Source organism: Microchirus variegatus (assembly GCF_963457635.1).
Source record: "Microchirus variegatus genome assembly, chromosome: 14".
NCBI lineage: Eukaryota > Metazoa > Chordata > Actinopteri > Pleuronectiformes > Soleidae > Microchirus > Microchirus variegatus.
In genome coordinates this window covers 17,954,125-17,966,969 of record NC_139815.1, presented here as the reverse complement: position 1 = coordinate 17,966,969, position 12,845 = coordinate 17,954,125, and the positions used below count along the sequence as shown (strand labels likewise).

The 12,845-nt window shown below is 40.2% G+C and overlaps 1 protein-coding gene across 1 annotated transcript in view; it reads left to right on the top strand.

The window, feature by feature from the left end:
• Positions 1 to 12,462, top strand: part of LOC310936788 (A-kinase anchoring protein 13) — an 80,843-nt gene extending 68,381 nt beyond the window's left edge. Inside the window, exons 31-38 of the mRNA XM_083900935.1 lie at positions 1,294 to 1,470; positions 3,113 to 3,186; positions 3,891 to 4,004; positions 4,879 to 4,929; positions 5,105 to 5,377; positions 7,360 to 7,539; positions 7,933 to 8,233; positions 9,776 to 12,462. Of these exons, the coding sequence (XP_083757061.1) occupies positions 1,294 to 1,470; positions 3,113 to 3,186; positions 3,891 to 4,004; positions 4,879 to 4,929; positions 5,105 to 5,377; positions 7,360 to 7,539; positions 7,933 to 8,233; positions 9,776 to 9,828 (1,223 nt within the window). The 3' untranslated portion in view covers positions 9,829 to 12,462. The remainder of the gene's footprint in view (positions 1 to 1,293; positions 1,471 to 3,112; positions 3,187 to 3,890; positions 4,005 to 4,878; positions 4,930 to 5,104; positions 5,378 to 7,359; positions 7,540 to 7,932; positions 8,234 to 9,775) is intronic.
• Positions 12,463 to 12,845: the final 383 nt, after the last annotated feature.

Sequence of the window (12,845 nt, the reverse complement as noted above, 5' to 3'; positions counted from 1 at the left end):
TGATCTTTCTGAGGTAATTTGGATATAATTGGCTTGTTTTTGGATCTCACCGTAGGGTAAGAGCAGAAGTTTGACTGATGATGTAAAGAGAGTGTAAGAAAACATTAGAGGAGCCAGAGTGTGTTTTGGGATTTTATCACAGCTCTGCCTGGTACTTTGACTGCGTTGCTCATCAAATGTTGAGAAGAAAGCAGTGTAAGCTGAGAGTTGAAACTGATATATTTTATATTGTGAGAATGAAATGAGGAGGAAAAACAAGAGAAACATGCTGCATACATACCTTGCATATAAAATTGACTTTAAATTAAAAAAAAGGTGTTTTAAAAAGCAAAATTCTGCAGAAAATACTGATGCAATAAACTTTATTCAAGCATGAGTGGTCAAAAAGTATTCTTAACACACTTTTTTCCCCTGCAGTTATTGAAAAACTCAATATGACACAAATGATACATGTTGTTAGTTTTTTGCCTTCTCATCATTGTATTAATATGCAGAATATATAGTGTTGTAATTCATTTGCAATGGAGGCTGCTCAGTCATAAAGCTCTATCTCTTGGCATATTGAATCTACCTAAATCTGAGTTCTGTTCAGTGCGATTGCATTTTAAATAATAGACACTTTGTTTTTGTTGTTGTTTTCTTCCATGCTGTGGTCAGAGCTTTAAATATTGCAGGGAGGACTGACATATATACTGCTGCAGGAAACGAGTGCTCACTGAATAGATGTTTATGGTTAGGAAAATCCTGGATTTGTTTTAAGTTTGCATGATCGGTACGTGTGCGACACTTAAAGGAGATGCAGGGAAGATTCATACAGGAGAAAGTGTGTAACAGTTTTAGTAGAGGGTTTAGCTACAGTATTACATAATGTATTTTTCACCTCCTCTCCTCCCTCTCAAGCCTAGGGCTGTAATTGTCCATATTTGATATGTGAATTGGCTGCGGTAACGTCATTTCTTCTGCTTCTTCTCGTTATTGTGTTTTACTGAGAATACACATCGACAAAAAACGACTGTGCTTCTCCATATTTTCACCAGAAAGGTCAGGGTCCTGTATGCTCACAGTATTCTGTATGTATATGTATGCAAGTTTAAAATGTTATATGGGGAAAATGAAGACATTTAACTTTTTTGTAAAACAAACAGATTGTCAGTTGTTGCTTAGCAACTGCAGCCTATACCAGGTTGAGTGCCTGGTGGGATTCATGAGTGCAGAGCAGAACGGTAACGCAGTTAGCTAGGATAATTCATTTACTGACCTGCACATTGATGTTTGTGTGTGTGTGTGTGACAGTGGAGAAATTGCAGGCACTGGTGAATGGCAGCCTGGGTGGGGCAATGGCCAGTGTCCAGGAGGGAGGAGGAGGAGGAGCAGGAGGAGGAGGAGGAGGTGGTGTGGGGCCGGTGTGTTTGCCTCGTCGGGCCGAGACGTTCGGAGGCTTCGACAGTCACCAGATGCACAGTAGTAAGTGTAAGTCTGCCTGCTGTTGTTTTGTGTTTGCGTACTGTGAACTGTATATTTGAACCGGACCGGACCGGACCCCCCCCCCCAAAAAAAAAGCTCAGCATTTTAAAAACAAGGTCACTCTTTCCAAATTAAATACATTTAATTACCATAACAACACATCTGAGAATATAAAGGGCCAAAGTGTTATTCACAACAAGGAAAAAGCCCACATTTGAAGAAACTAATCTAAAACAGAGCTGTCCATGGTTCTGAAACAACACCTTAGCACATAGTGTTTCAAGGCAAATACTTGTATTGTATTTGTTTCACCCATGATATACATCTTTATAGAATACCTTTTGTGAAAGGGGCAAAACATACAACTGAGGGGGCCACGCCCCCTAAAGCCTCCTTGTGGCGTCGGGTCCAGTTTGAATCCTTTAACTGTTGAACACACTGAAGCCTTCTCACCTGCTGGTCCACATAAGTGCATCGACTCATCGACAAGTGACTGGACTTCAAACGGAACTCACACTGCTGGAAGCTCAGCATGTAAAATATTTCAGTTTTCCCCCTAAAACTAATCTTTAGCAGTCGCTTCCCATAATACCCCTCTTCTGTGCGGTTAGATAAAACATTTTAGACGGGGGCTTGGAAAGGAGAGCTGATATTTCCAAAGGGAGACAGCCTGGAGTGACACCTCTGAACTGATGGCTCACTAAACCACAGTGGGACACCACTAACATTGTGGTGATAGTCCACACATCTATCAGTAGAAGTGATGTGAAACAATAACAGTACAACAGATTTTTACCAGTGTAGCATTTTTGAACGGCATTTTAAACCTTTATTTTATTCACGAAGCAAGCGAAAAACTTCAGTTGTTCTTCAACATATGTAACTATTTATCATTAATCCGTAAATCAAACTTATTCGTAGACCACAGCTGAGAACCGCTTATATTAGTGTCACAATAACGATCAAGCAGGTTGTTCATGTAATCTCTGAAGAAAGATGACATCAGCTGGTGAATGGTCACAACAGCTGTTGATGCAGATTTTATGGGTTCACTTCAAAAGCTCATTGTTACCGTCTCCTCGTTCGCTGCCCCTCTCATCTGTGAGCCTGGTGTGCTTTTCCGTTCCTCAAATGATGTCGAATATCGAGACATTTTCCATAAACGGGATCATTTTCTTCCAAATTGCTTTTCATCACCGAAGAGAAACCGTGGTCTTGAATGAGGAGCATGTAATATCAGCAGCCTGTGTTATCTGTCAGTTTTTGACACTTTCATCAGCTCACACACAACTCTGTGCTACTCTTAAGCAACTAATACAAAGTTTGAGCTGTGATTTTGCCTGATTGATTTTCATCCTTGCGGGTGGTGGTTGATGTGGAGCGAGCAGCTACAGGCCGGAGTTCATGTCAATTGTTACACGCATGGACAATCTGTCGATATTATTATCGGTGTGTCTGAGAACATGATGAGCAGAAAATATAACACTTATTGACAATGTTCTTAATGCTCTTTCTGACTTGGCTCATGTCACGTATTTATTTTATCCATAAGTGATGGTTTCAGTGTGTACAATCATGATGTGTCGGTAAATGTGGATTCGTTTCTGCCTGACTCATCTGGTCTCCCGTTGGCCTCCCTTCATGTCAGGTGGAGACAGAGACGAGGGTGAGGATACAGCAGGAGATCTGCGCAGGACGGAGTCTGACAGTGTTTTGAAAAAGGTCAGTATTTCACCAGCCAATTATATTTGACTCTAAAGCCACTGCACCACCCACACCTCAATGAGAACCTGAGGCCATATGTTGGGAAGCAGCATTTATCCTCCAACATTAACAATACCATTAAGATAAATTACCTGCTGCTCTTCCTCTAGTGAATTAGCCTCTTGACTTACCCTGCCAGGTTGCATCGCTAATGATGACTATCACTTGTATCAGAACAGTTGATGGAAAACATGGATCATCTTTTGCTGCCTGCTACTGTTTCATGCACTGAATGCCTGCTTTTATTTTTAGGCATTTAACCTCCTGAACACACACGGTTTATCAAGCAGCAGGACTGTGCATATTCGTTACTTAAATGTTTTAGTCCAGCCAAGCCAATGCAGTGCAGGGTTTTGACTCCACAAAGTTTCCTGCCATATCCGCATTGTTTTTTATATAAAACATATTTAGAGATTCAACACATTGTCATGCAACAGCTGCAAGACTTCTGCAGGACTTTATTAGTTGTTCATCATCATAATCCGATACAGCGCGCGCGCCCACGTATTCTAATCACATTTTTATTCATACTTTACTGTATGCATCCTCACGTCGATTGACTATACACACATAATGAGACACCAGCAGATGTGTGTGTATGGGAGTGTTAATGTGCTCTTGCTGTACTCTGAGTGTGTGTGTGTGTTTGTGTTTCTCTGCAGGGAGGAAACGCCAACCTACTGCTGCTGTTGAAGAGGAACAGTGAGGTAATACTGACTTCCTGTCTCTGTAATTCTATTAGAGCAGCGTTGACATGGAAACTGTCCAAACTCTGTGTCGACATCATCGTTAGCAGCATCAATAATCATATTAGATCAAACTCATGTGGCAGTAGTGGTAGTAGTAGTTTTTTAATCAGTTTTTTAATCATTTGTGTCAGTAGATTTAGTTTCATTATTCAAAAGCACACAAATACATGACAAGTTAAATTGCTTGAAAAGGATTGTAAACACTCATGGTTATTCATTGTATACTAATAAGAAAAATTATAAATAAAAGAAATGTTATGCAAAATAGATCCAATTTAAGCAATTCATCTTCATGTTTGGTAGCGGTTTAAATAATTAAGTTCTGTAAAAGTAAGAAAGGTAAGGGTTAGTTCTAATGAACTGCCACATTAAAAATTTAACGCCTAAATGGTAATGGCGGTCTAATAGGCATTGAGATAAAATGAAATGTAACATGTTAACTTACAAAATGTGCAACTGTGTGATCTGGTGGTTCATTTCAGTCTAGTTCTTATACAGGCTCCACTGATCTTTTTCTGTGCGTTATTCTGCACATGTGCTGTTATATTTTGTTATTTTGTGCAGCTGCACATTAACATTAATTTTGTGTCCTGACAAACATTGTTGGCTGCTGAATGCTCAGTGGCCTTGTCGCTTTGTCAGTGTTTGAATGGTGAAATTTGGTTACGCGTTGGATTAGTCTTGCGCCGGGGAATTCATATTACAATGAATCCACTGCTTTCACTTCTTCATGTTTAAAATGAAGCGCTGCTACCATCTGGGGCATATTTTAACAAGCAAAGTCAAGGGCAGCATAAACATCCAACAGCTCGACAGCATTTTTCTCCCACTAAAGAAAGAAAAAGAACAGAAAAGGTGGTTTGTGGTTATGTAGTACTCAGTGGTCTCTCTTTTCCAACAGCAGGTTCTTCACAGTGTCTCCAATCTGCACCTCCTTCTCAGCACTTTGCAGGTAAGATATTTTACTTGCAGTGTTCCACTGTGCTCCAGATCAGTGAGGCTTTAGCTCTTAGTGTCAGTCAGAAAACGGAGCTTTTCTTGAAAACATATCAGAATACCACGCCACAGCAGGAGGCAGAATGTGTCCAAGCTAATGTGAGGTTTGATTACGGTCCTCTCTTATCCAGGCAGTGGTGGTCCAACAGGACAGTTTCATAGAGGAGCAGCGACAGGCCCTGAGCGAGCGCACTGCCTCCTGCATGTCGTTGTCTCGGCCGTCCTCGCGGCCCAGCTCCCTGATTGAACAGGAGAAGCAGCGCAGCCTTGAGAAGCAGCGGCAGGAGCTTGCAACGCTTCAGAGGCAGCAGGCGGCTCATGCTGAGGAGAAGAAGAGAAGAGAAAAGGAGTGGGAGCTCAGGGAACATCAGATGACTGACAAAGAGGTGCTGCTGCACATACAGGTACCTGTTGTTTTTGACTTTTTCTTATGTGTTTTTAACGTGGGTTGTACTTGTAAAATGACACTGTAGATGTGTGTCAGGATCTTCGTGCTCTGTTGTGATCGCATGCTGCCTTCAAAAATAAATCTTTGGTGGAAATATTTCTTCACCTGGAAGTTGAGTTTCACTGAGAGCAAGGCCTGCGGGGCCACATTTAATCTGAGAGATTCCATAGACACTGGAGTAGTGCAGGTTTCCCACGGGTCCTTGAAATCCTTGAAGCTTTTACTTTGTTTTTTTTTCAAGACAAATAAACACGGGCCATTGAAAGTGCTTGAGTTTTGTGCAAGAAAGAAGTTGAGTTGATATTTAGGTAACGCCACTTACTGTTTCATGCACCCTGCATTGCTATATGTACGAAGATTATGCCTTTGCAGAACAAATGTCGAGTCATGGTTTCTAGCGGTGTTGTGTCTCTCTCCATCATTGACATGAGTTTCCATGCAGAAGAATGACCAAATTACGTGATGCCTGGGAAATGAACATTCCAAGATCTCTGACTCATCAAAGAAAATGACAAAGACTGACTTGCCCAAAGATCCCAAGGACAATCTCTTGTCCAAATGCAGAGCGTGCTGCAAATCAGCACATGCAGTCCTTGAATTTAAGGAAATTGCTCCTGGAAAGTCATTGAAAAGTCCTTGACTTGTCAAACAAGGTGTGGGAACCCTGATAATCGTAGAGAAGTCTCAGAACAGAAGAACTAGAAGAAAGCTTTATTTGTTAATGTATAGTATGCAACAAGATAATGTTTTGAAAAGACAAAACATAGTCATTTGGAAAAGGTTGCGGACAACCCTGTCATTTAGGCTTGCACCTATGAAATGCATCATGAATAAATACATATTTTACAGTGATAACATAATATTACCCATTGGTTTGTCATTTAAAGCCTCCCTTTGAAACTAGAAGGGACCATTGCACTTCTTTTGCAGCCAATGTAGTCACCTGTTCCAAATACAGGTCTCGGGCACCTCAACCTTGGCTTATCTTTCTGTACTGGGATTATATCCAATTATATATATAGTCCATTTGTACAAGCAGCATGCTAACACAAGTGCCTGGCTTTTAGAGATGCTGGTGGTTGGCTGAATAACAAGGTCATATGGGCTCCCTATAAAAACTGCAGTCTCTTGCCTATTTGAAACGACTCTCCCAGCAGAAGCTTTCTGCTGTGTTTTACAGTTACCTTGGCTCGCTTCTCATGTCAGTGTTTCAGTTTGCCAAAGTTCTACTGCAAAGGCCTGCATTCTTTGCTTTAAATGCTCGATGCTGCAGAACTGAAAGCAGTGAAGAGAAAACAGAAAAAGGAAAGTGTTTTCTTTAGTCTTTCCCCCCAAAAAAATCTGATTTTAATCAATGCTTTACTGGGTTTCTTCTACATGTGAAGAAACCCACCAGGATGTGATATTACTGGTTTTCTACCTTTGCTGCGACACTGTATTTTATGTATCCTTGCACATTTTAAGCCTCCGTCAGATATTAACATTTCTTCAAAATGAAAAACAAGAACAGGAAAAGACATGAACAAGAGAGAGTGAGGTCAGAAAACTTTAGCTCCTCTTCTTTGTTTGCCTGACTCAGGAAGGGAACTACAACCTTGAGACAAATTGAATTTCTAAAAATGGGATGTATTCTCGCATTACAAACAAATTAACTTTCCCTCTGGTTATAGTTCACATTAACACAAAATCATTTATCAAATGTTGGCTAAAAACTTCACTCAACTTAAATTGCAATTAGGCTCCGACTCTCATTTTGTTTTATTTACCCTTTTGAGGATATTCCGTGTGTCTGTCAGCGGTCAAGGTTTTATCTCTCGGAATCACGGCAGATTACATTTTCTAGTGTATCAGTGATTCGAAGACCAGACCTGAGCAAACTTGTTGCGTCCTTGACCCGTGTCGTTTTAATAAATCCAACATTCCTCTCACCCACTGCAGGAGGAGGAGGTCGTAAAGCAGCACAAGAAGCTGGACGAGGACAAGCAGGAGCTGCAGAGTAAGAAGGAGGAATACCAAAAAGACCTGGAGAGGCTTCGTGACGCACAGAGGAAACTGGAGAGGGACAGGGAGGCCGTGCAGCAGCAGCTTGACAAGATGGAGCAGCTTCATCTGTCTGAGGTAAGCAGGGATGCATTAAAAGTCATAATGGTGAGTAATAACGTGATCTGTAGCTCCCTGCAGGAAAACGGGCTCCTTTATCGTCTCCTCAGCCGCACTGACACTTATTGAGCCAGGAAGAATTTAGTGTTTTACGCTGTGACACTTCAGCAGGGTTTATATTTGTAGATACTGACTGTTTTTTGGAGGCTTTCACTTGTGTCCTTTCTGAAAGTGTGACATTTAAAGGACTCTTGACATGATAAAGTTTCGATGCCAACGCTTAAGTTATTTTTCACCATTAAACTATTGTGTGCTCATGATTTATTCATAGTAAGCTTGCAAAAACACATTCAGTTACAGATGTAGAAAGCAGCTGTTCTTCCGTCTAACCTCTATCCTTTTTCCTTCCAGAGGACTCCCTCTACGACGTCTGATGAATCCCATTTCCCCGGCTTCTCCCAGTCTCTGGAGCCCGACCTGCTGGAGCTCTCCCCCTCTTCCTCCTCCTCCCTGCCCAGGATGCAGCCCCAGCAGTCCAAGCCCAAAGGAAAAAGCCTCAATCCCTTTACCTTATCCTCCACCAACACCAACCTCAAGGGCGGTGAAGCCAATAACCAGATCTCAAAGGGTCTGCTGCACCTGGCCAAGAGCAAGAGCAAAGAGAAGGAGAAGAAGAAGAAAAAGGGCAAAGCTGGGAGTAAAGAGACAGCAGGTAGAGAATCAGCAGGCGGGAGGGCGAAGGATTTACAATTAGTAGAATTATTCAGTGTCTTGCATTGAGTGAGCAGGTTAGTTCAGATTAGACATGTGATGTTTGATTATCAGACCAGGAAGTAACCAGACCCAAAACACAGTTTGACTTTAATCAATGGCACCAAAGCTCAATATCGGTCAATAATTTGACAGTGCCTTTGAATCTAGTAGTTGTATTAATAAACAAAGAGTACAACTTTGAGAGAAGAAATCTCTAAACTGCCAGAATCTAAACCTAATAAATAACATTTTAAACCGAGCACCTGGATGAATTCATCCATGTGACACACAGAAATATAACCTCAGTCTTCCACAGACACATAAACGCTGGTTACTGAATGACACTGACCGTATAACAATTTAATCATACGTCGCTTGCGAGTGTCGGCTTGTGTTAAACTGCTCCTTTGTCTTCTTCAGCTCATAGTAAATGTAACCTCAAGATAGTTTCGAGTCAAAACTCTGGTTTTCTCTGGAGAACGCTGTCGCTCCCCATCTGCTGACCGATCAACTTTTATAGATGAGTTAATTCAGGCATACTGTATTTATATTTGTTTATGTTTGTTTTGTAGCTGGGATTGGCTCAAGCCACTCCATCACCGTCATAGGATAAACAGCAGGGAATGAATGAACATCTGATGTAACTAAACTCAGATGATAAAACAAAGACACAACAGAATATGAGGAAACAATTTAAATATCTGCAGTCCTAATAATAATAATAATAATAATAACAAAATATATAATAAAATAATAAATAACATTGAGCAAATGAAATATACCAATGTAGTAAAATAATAACACTTTACAAATAGTCAGAAAATAAAAAACAAATGAAAATATGTTTGGACAAACTCAACATATTTGTTGAAACGGAGCTCCTAATATTTTATTCCAAAAATATTAAAAAAAAAAGATAAGGGAGCTGGATTCTGATCTTAAAAATGGATTTTTAATTTCCTGTGGCTTCTCACTACAGCTCAGAGTAACTTGTGGAGACAATGCAATGATGATTGGAAATGAAAACTGAACCCCCTGATGTCTTTTATTGGGAAAAAAATGATCTAAACCCAGTTAAATATTTCAGATGAACCTCATCAGGCAGTAACTACATTTCTGCGCTCTTTATCTGCTTTGGCAGCAGAGAAACTGAGTCTGTCGGTAACTGTCTTATGAACATTACACGTTCAAGTATTATGTCTTTGTGCTCCAGATGTGAGAAGCCTGGGAAATTCTGAGGTCATTTCGTGTGTAAACCAAAGTATTAAAATATGACTCTTCTTTGAGTCATAAGTAGAGTTTCTCGCTGAATCAGCATTTCTCAATTCTGTAATGGAGCACGCTGACGGCACACTTTGTCTTGTCAAGGGTTTGATCAATATGAAGCAGGAGGAGGATGATGCTGCTCACTGAACATCCCCGGAGAGTAAATGTTACAACTAATTAACAACTAAAAAACCTTCTCATAAGGTGCTGACTCCTCTCTTTCTCTTCCTTCCAGATCTTCAGCACCACCTAGAGCCTCCTGTGGATGGAGAGATCTTCTTCTGTTGATCATCATCATTATCATCATCATCATCATCAACGCTGTTCTGACTTACAGAGCAAGGTGTTACTGCAGTTCACCATCAGGCTCTTTTAGGTCACCTTTGAAAAAGCTACAGTTAACTTCTTATCATAACGTAGAGCGGTTTGACATAACATGCAGGCATTTTTAAATAAAATACCACTCATTTTTGGTTACTGGTTATTAGAGTATTTTTGCCGAGTCCAAATACAGACCCTGGATTAGCCGTTACACATTTAAATATTATCTTTACAAAAATCCAGTTTCCTTTTTCCAAAAAAAATCATTTTGATTTCTTCATTTTGAAGAAAACATAGTGTATTTTCTAGACCTGTCTGCCTTCCTGTTGTTAACGGTCTCTTGTGTCCCCGACCAGGCCGTTTCTTTCTAGCAGTCTCTGTACTCGTCCTACTATTGTTCAGTCCTGGTATTATTTCCAACATCGACATGCCGTTAATACGTCTTCACATATCCAAATGCCACTTTGAATACGATTAATGCCAGTGTTTCACTGGAAAAGTCTCACTCCTAATCGTAGGTTTCATTGATTACTGTTCAGTGAAACCACAGAGGAAAGTCTGCCTAATGTTTGTGTCCCACATTTCTAAATCAATGTTTTCAGTGTTTTTTTTTTTTTTCTTTTCTCCTCCAGTATTTCCGTCATAAATGCCTCTCGAAAAAGAAAATCCACCCTGAAAAGAAAACTGGAGCTTGGTGTCGTATTCCTCGTGGCTTGAAAAAGCAAAAGTGATTACAGGCGCCGCGTTTGTCTCCAGTTTACGAGGCAAATGTTAACTTTAATCGTGCTCGACAGTGACTTAATGCCGTCAATCTTGCTCCTTTGGTGAGGTTTCATTTCATTTGAATAATGTACATCTCCGCGCTGCAGTGAAAATGCTTCAGATGCGCAGTGTCTGTATTTTCCCCAGACTCAACAGTAATGAGAGGATCAAGCCATATCTCCTGGTGTCTAATGGCTCCATTCATATCCTTTAGTGTGTTTTAGAGCCGTGGATGGATATTAGCTTGATCCTCCCTTTATCTGCCTGTCAATGGGCTTTTATGCAGCCCACATCTTTTATCTGAACATTGACGAGCAGCGCTCTCCTTCGTGTTTTTTAATTGCATGTGACTGTAGGAAGCATACCGATGGCCTCCATTACATAGTCCAACTTTATCTTTCATCCTCCCCTTTTTTTAACTTCTGATAATCAACACACAAGACTAAACGTTTGGGGAAAATGGGAGAGGACTTTAAGTTCATGTTTTAATCACTAAATCTACAACCTGAGGTTGTGATCAGTTCCGACTAATCGACACCCATCACTGTCGTCAAGCACTTTTGTATTATTTGGTATTGTTAATGTGTTGATTTTCCATTAAAGGACATTCTAACACACACGGGTGCACACGAAAAGCAACAATGATCCAAAGCGAGTTCATTTGTTAAGTACATAATGGAAGCTGCGTTTCTTTTATTTCGTTAGTGTGAAATATAAAAAAAGGGGGCTTGCCGGTTTTATATATTGTTTCCAAGGCGATGTGTTTTTATGTTTTAAACCTATGTTTTAGCCCCCCAACAAACCCATAGTGGGTTAAACAACTGCCTGCTGGACAGGCAGGAGATGTATACAGAAAACAAATCAATCGGTCTTTTCCAGTGAGTAACACGGCAGCGTCGCTGATCTCCGCTGCCTCTTTTGTCTAATGTTAAAGTGCTCGATCGTTAACTTTATGTCTGCGTTGAGGATTTGACTTCATGTCAAGGCTGGTTTATTACAGTGTGTCTTCTAAAGGGGCTTACAGGGCCAGCCAATTAGTTGCTTCATGTCTTTTGTTTATGGCTTCGGTGTAATCCTGTCAAAGAAACGGTAGACAAATTGGCTTCTTTCTTTCTTCTGTTGCGTTAGTTGTCATTTGACCACTTGGGAGTACTGCGCCTACGACTAAATGAGATTCCCCTCTTACACAACAACAACAAATATAATTATTTTTTTATTAGTGTGTTCTCCCTGCTATGCACAATTGACATGTTTTTATTTCTCCTCTGCATGTATTTGCAGTACAGAGACAACGCGATGAGCGATGGGCTCTCTGACATTCTCCCTTCAGCATTCATAATTGACTGCAGAAACAAATAAGTTGTCAGAGATTGTAATTGGTTATTCAGTGAAACCAGTCGGCAGCAGCTTTAATATGGGAGGGGGCGGGGGGGAGGATGAAGCAACCGGGCAGAACCACAAACCCCTCTCTGTAAGGGACAATCAGCAGACGCGAGTCAGGAAAATGAACTCTTTACCCGATCATGATTGGCCTGTCCGTAAGATGAGTGTGTCCATCAGGTGAACCCCTGCGTAGCCTTAAATCTTAACAATAAAATGCACTAGAGTAGAACCTGGCATCTTTTCAGGAGAGAGAGAACGAGAGAGAGGAGAGCTTTTATACCTCGGCTTTGAAAACGAAGGAAACGTTTTGTACTATAAAGGTGGTACACAATTGTTTTACTCTCAACATTGTAAAAATAAAAAGACATAAGACAGACAAAAAAAGGGCAAATGTGTAAATATGGTTTCTGTATAAAACAAATCAAATGTAAAAGACTTGTTCCATTTGTGATTTAATGCAACATTTTGTAAGAATATTTTATTTATGTTTTATTCTCACCTGTGGGGTGAAAAACAATGTAATGTCATATTTCTCTCAAAATGATAATAATAATAATGATAATAAAAAACAAAACAAAAACAAGAATTGACTTCCTTACTGGTGGTTGACTTTTAATTGCTGTCATTAACCCTGTCCAGCTAGTTGAAATAACTACTAACTTTTACGTTCACAGCTACACATGTACAGTATAAACTTAAACCTTCCCTTTTTTCAGAAGTTGGCGGTCGTTGAAAAAAAAAACAGAGCTCCCAAAGTGATACGCGGTTTTCCAAAAAAATATGTATTTTTTTTTTTTTTTTTAATTTAAATTTTTTAATTTTTTCAAAGTTGAGATCTC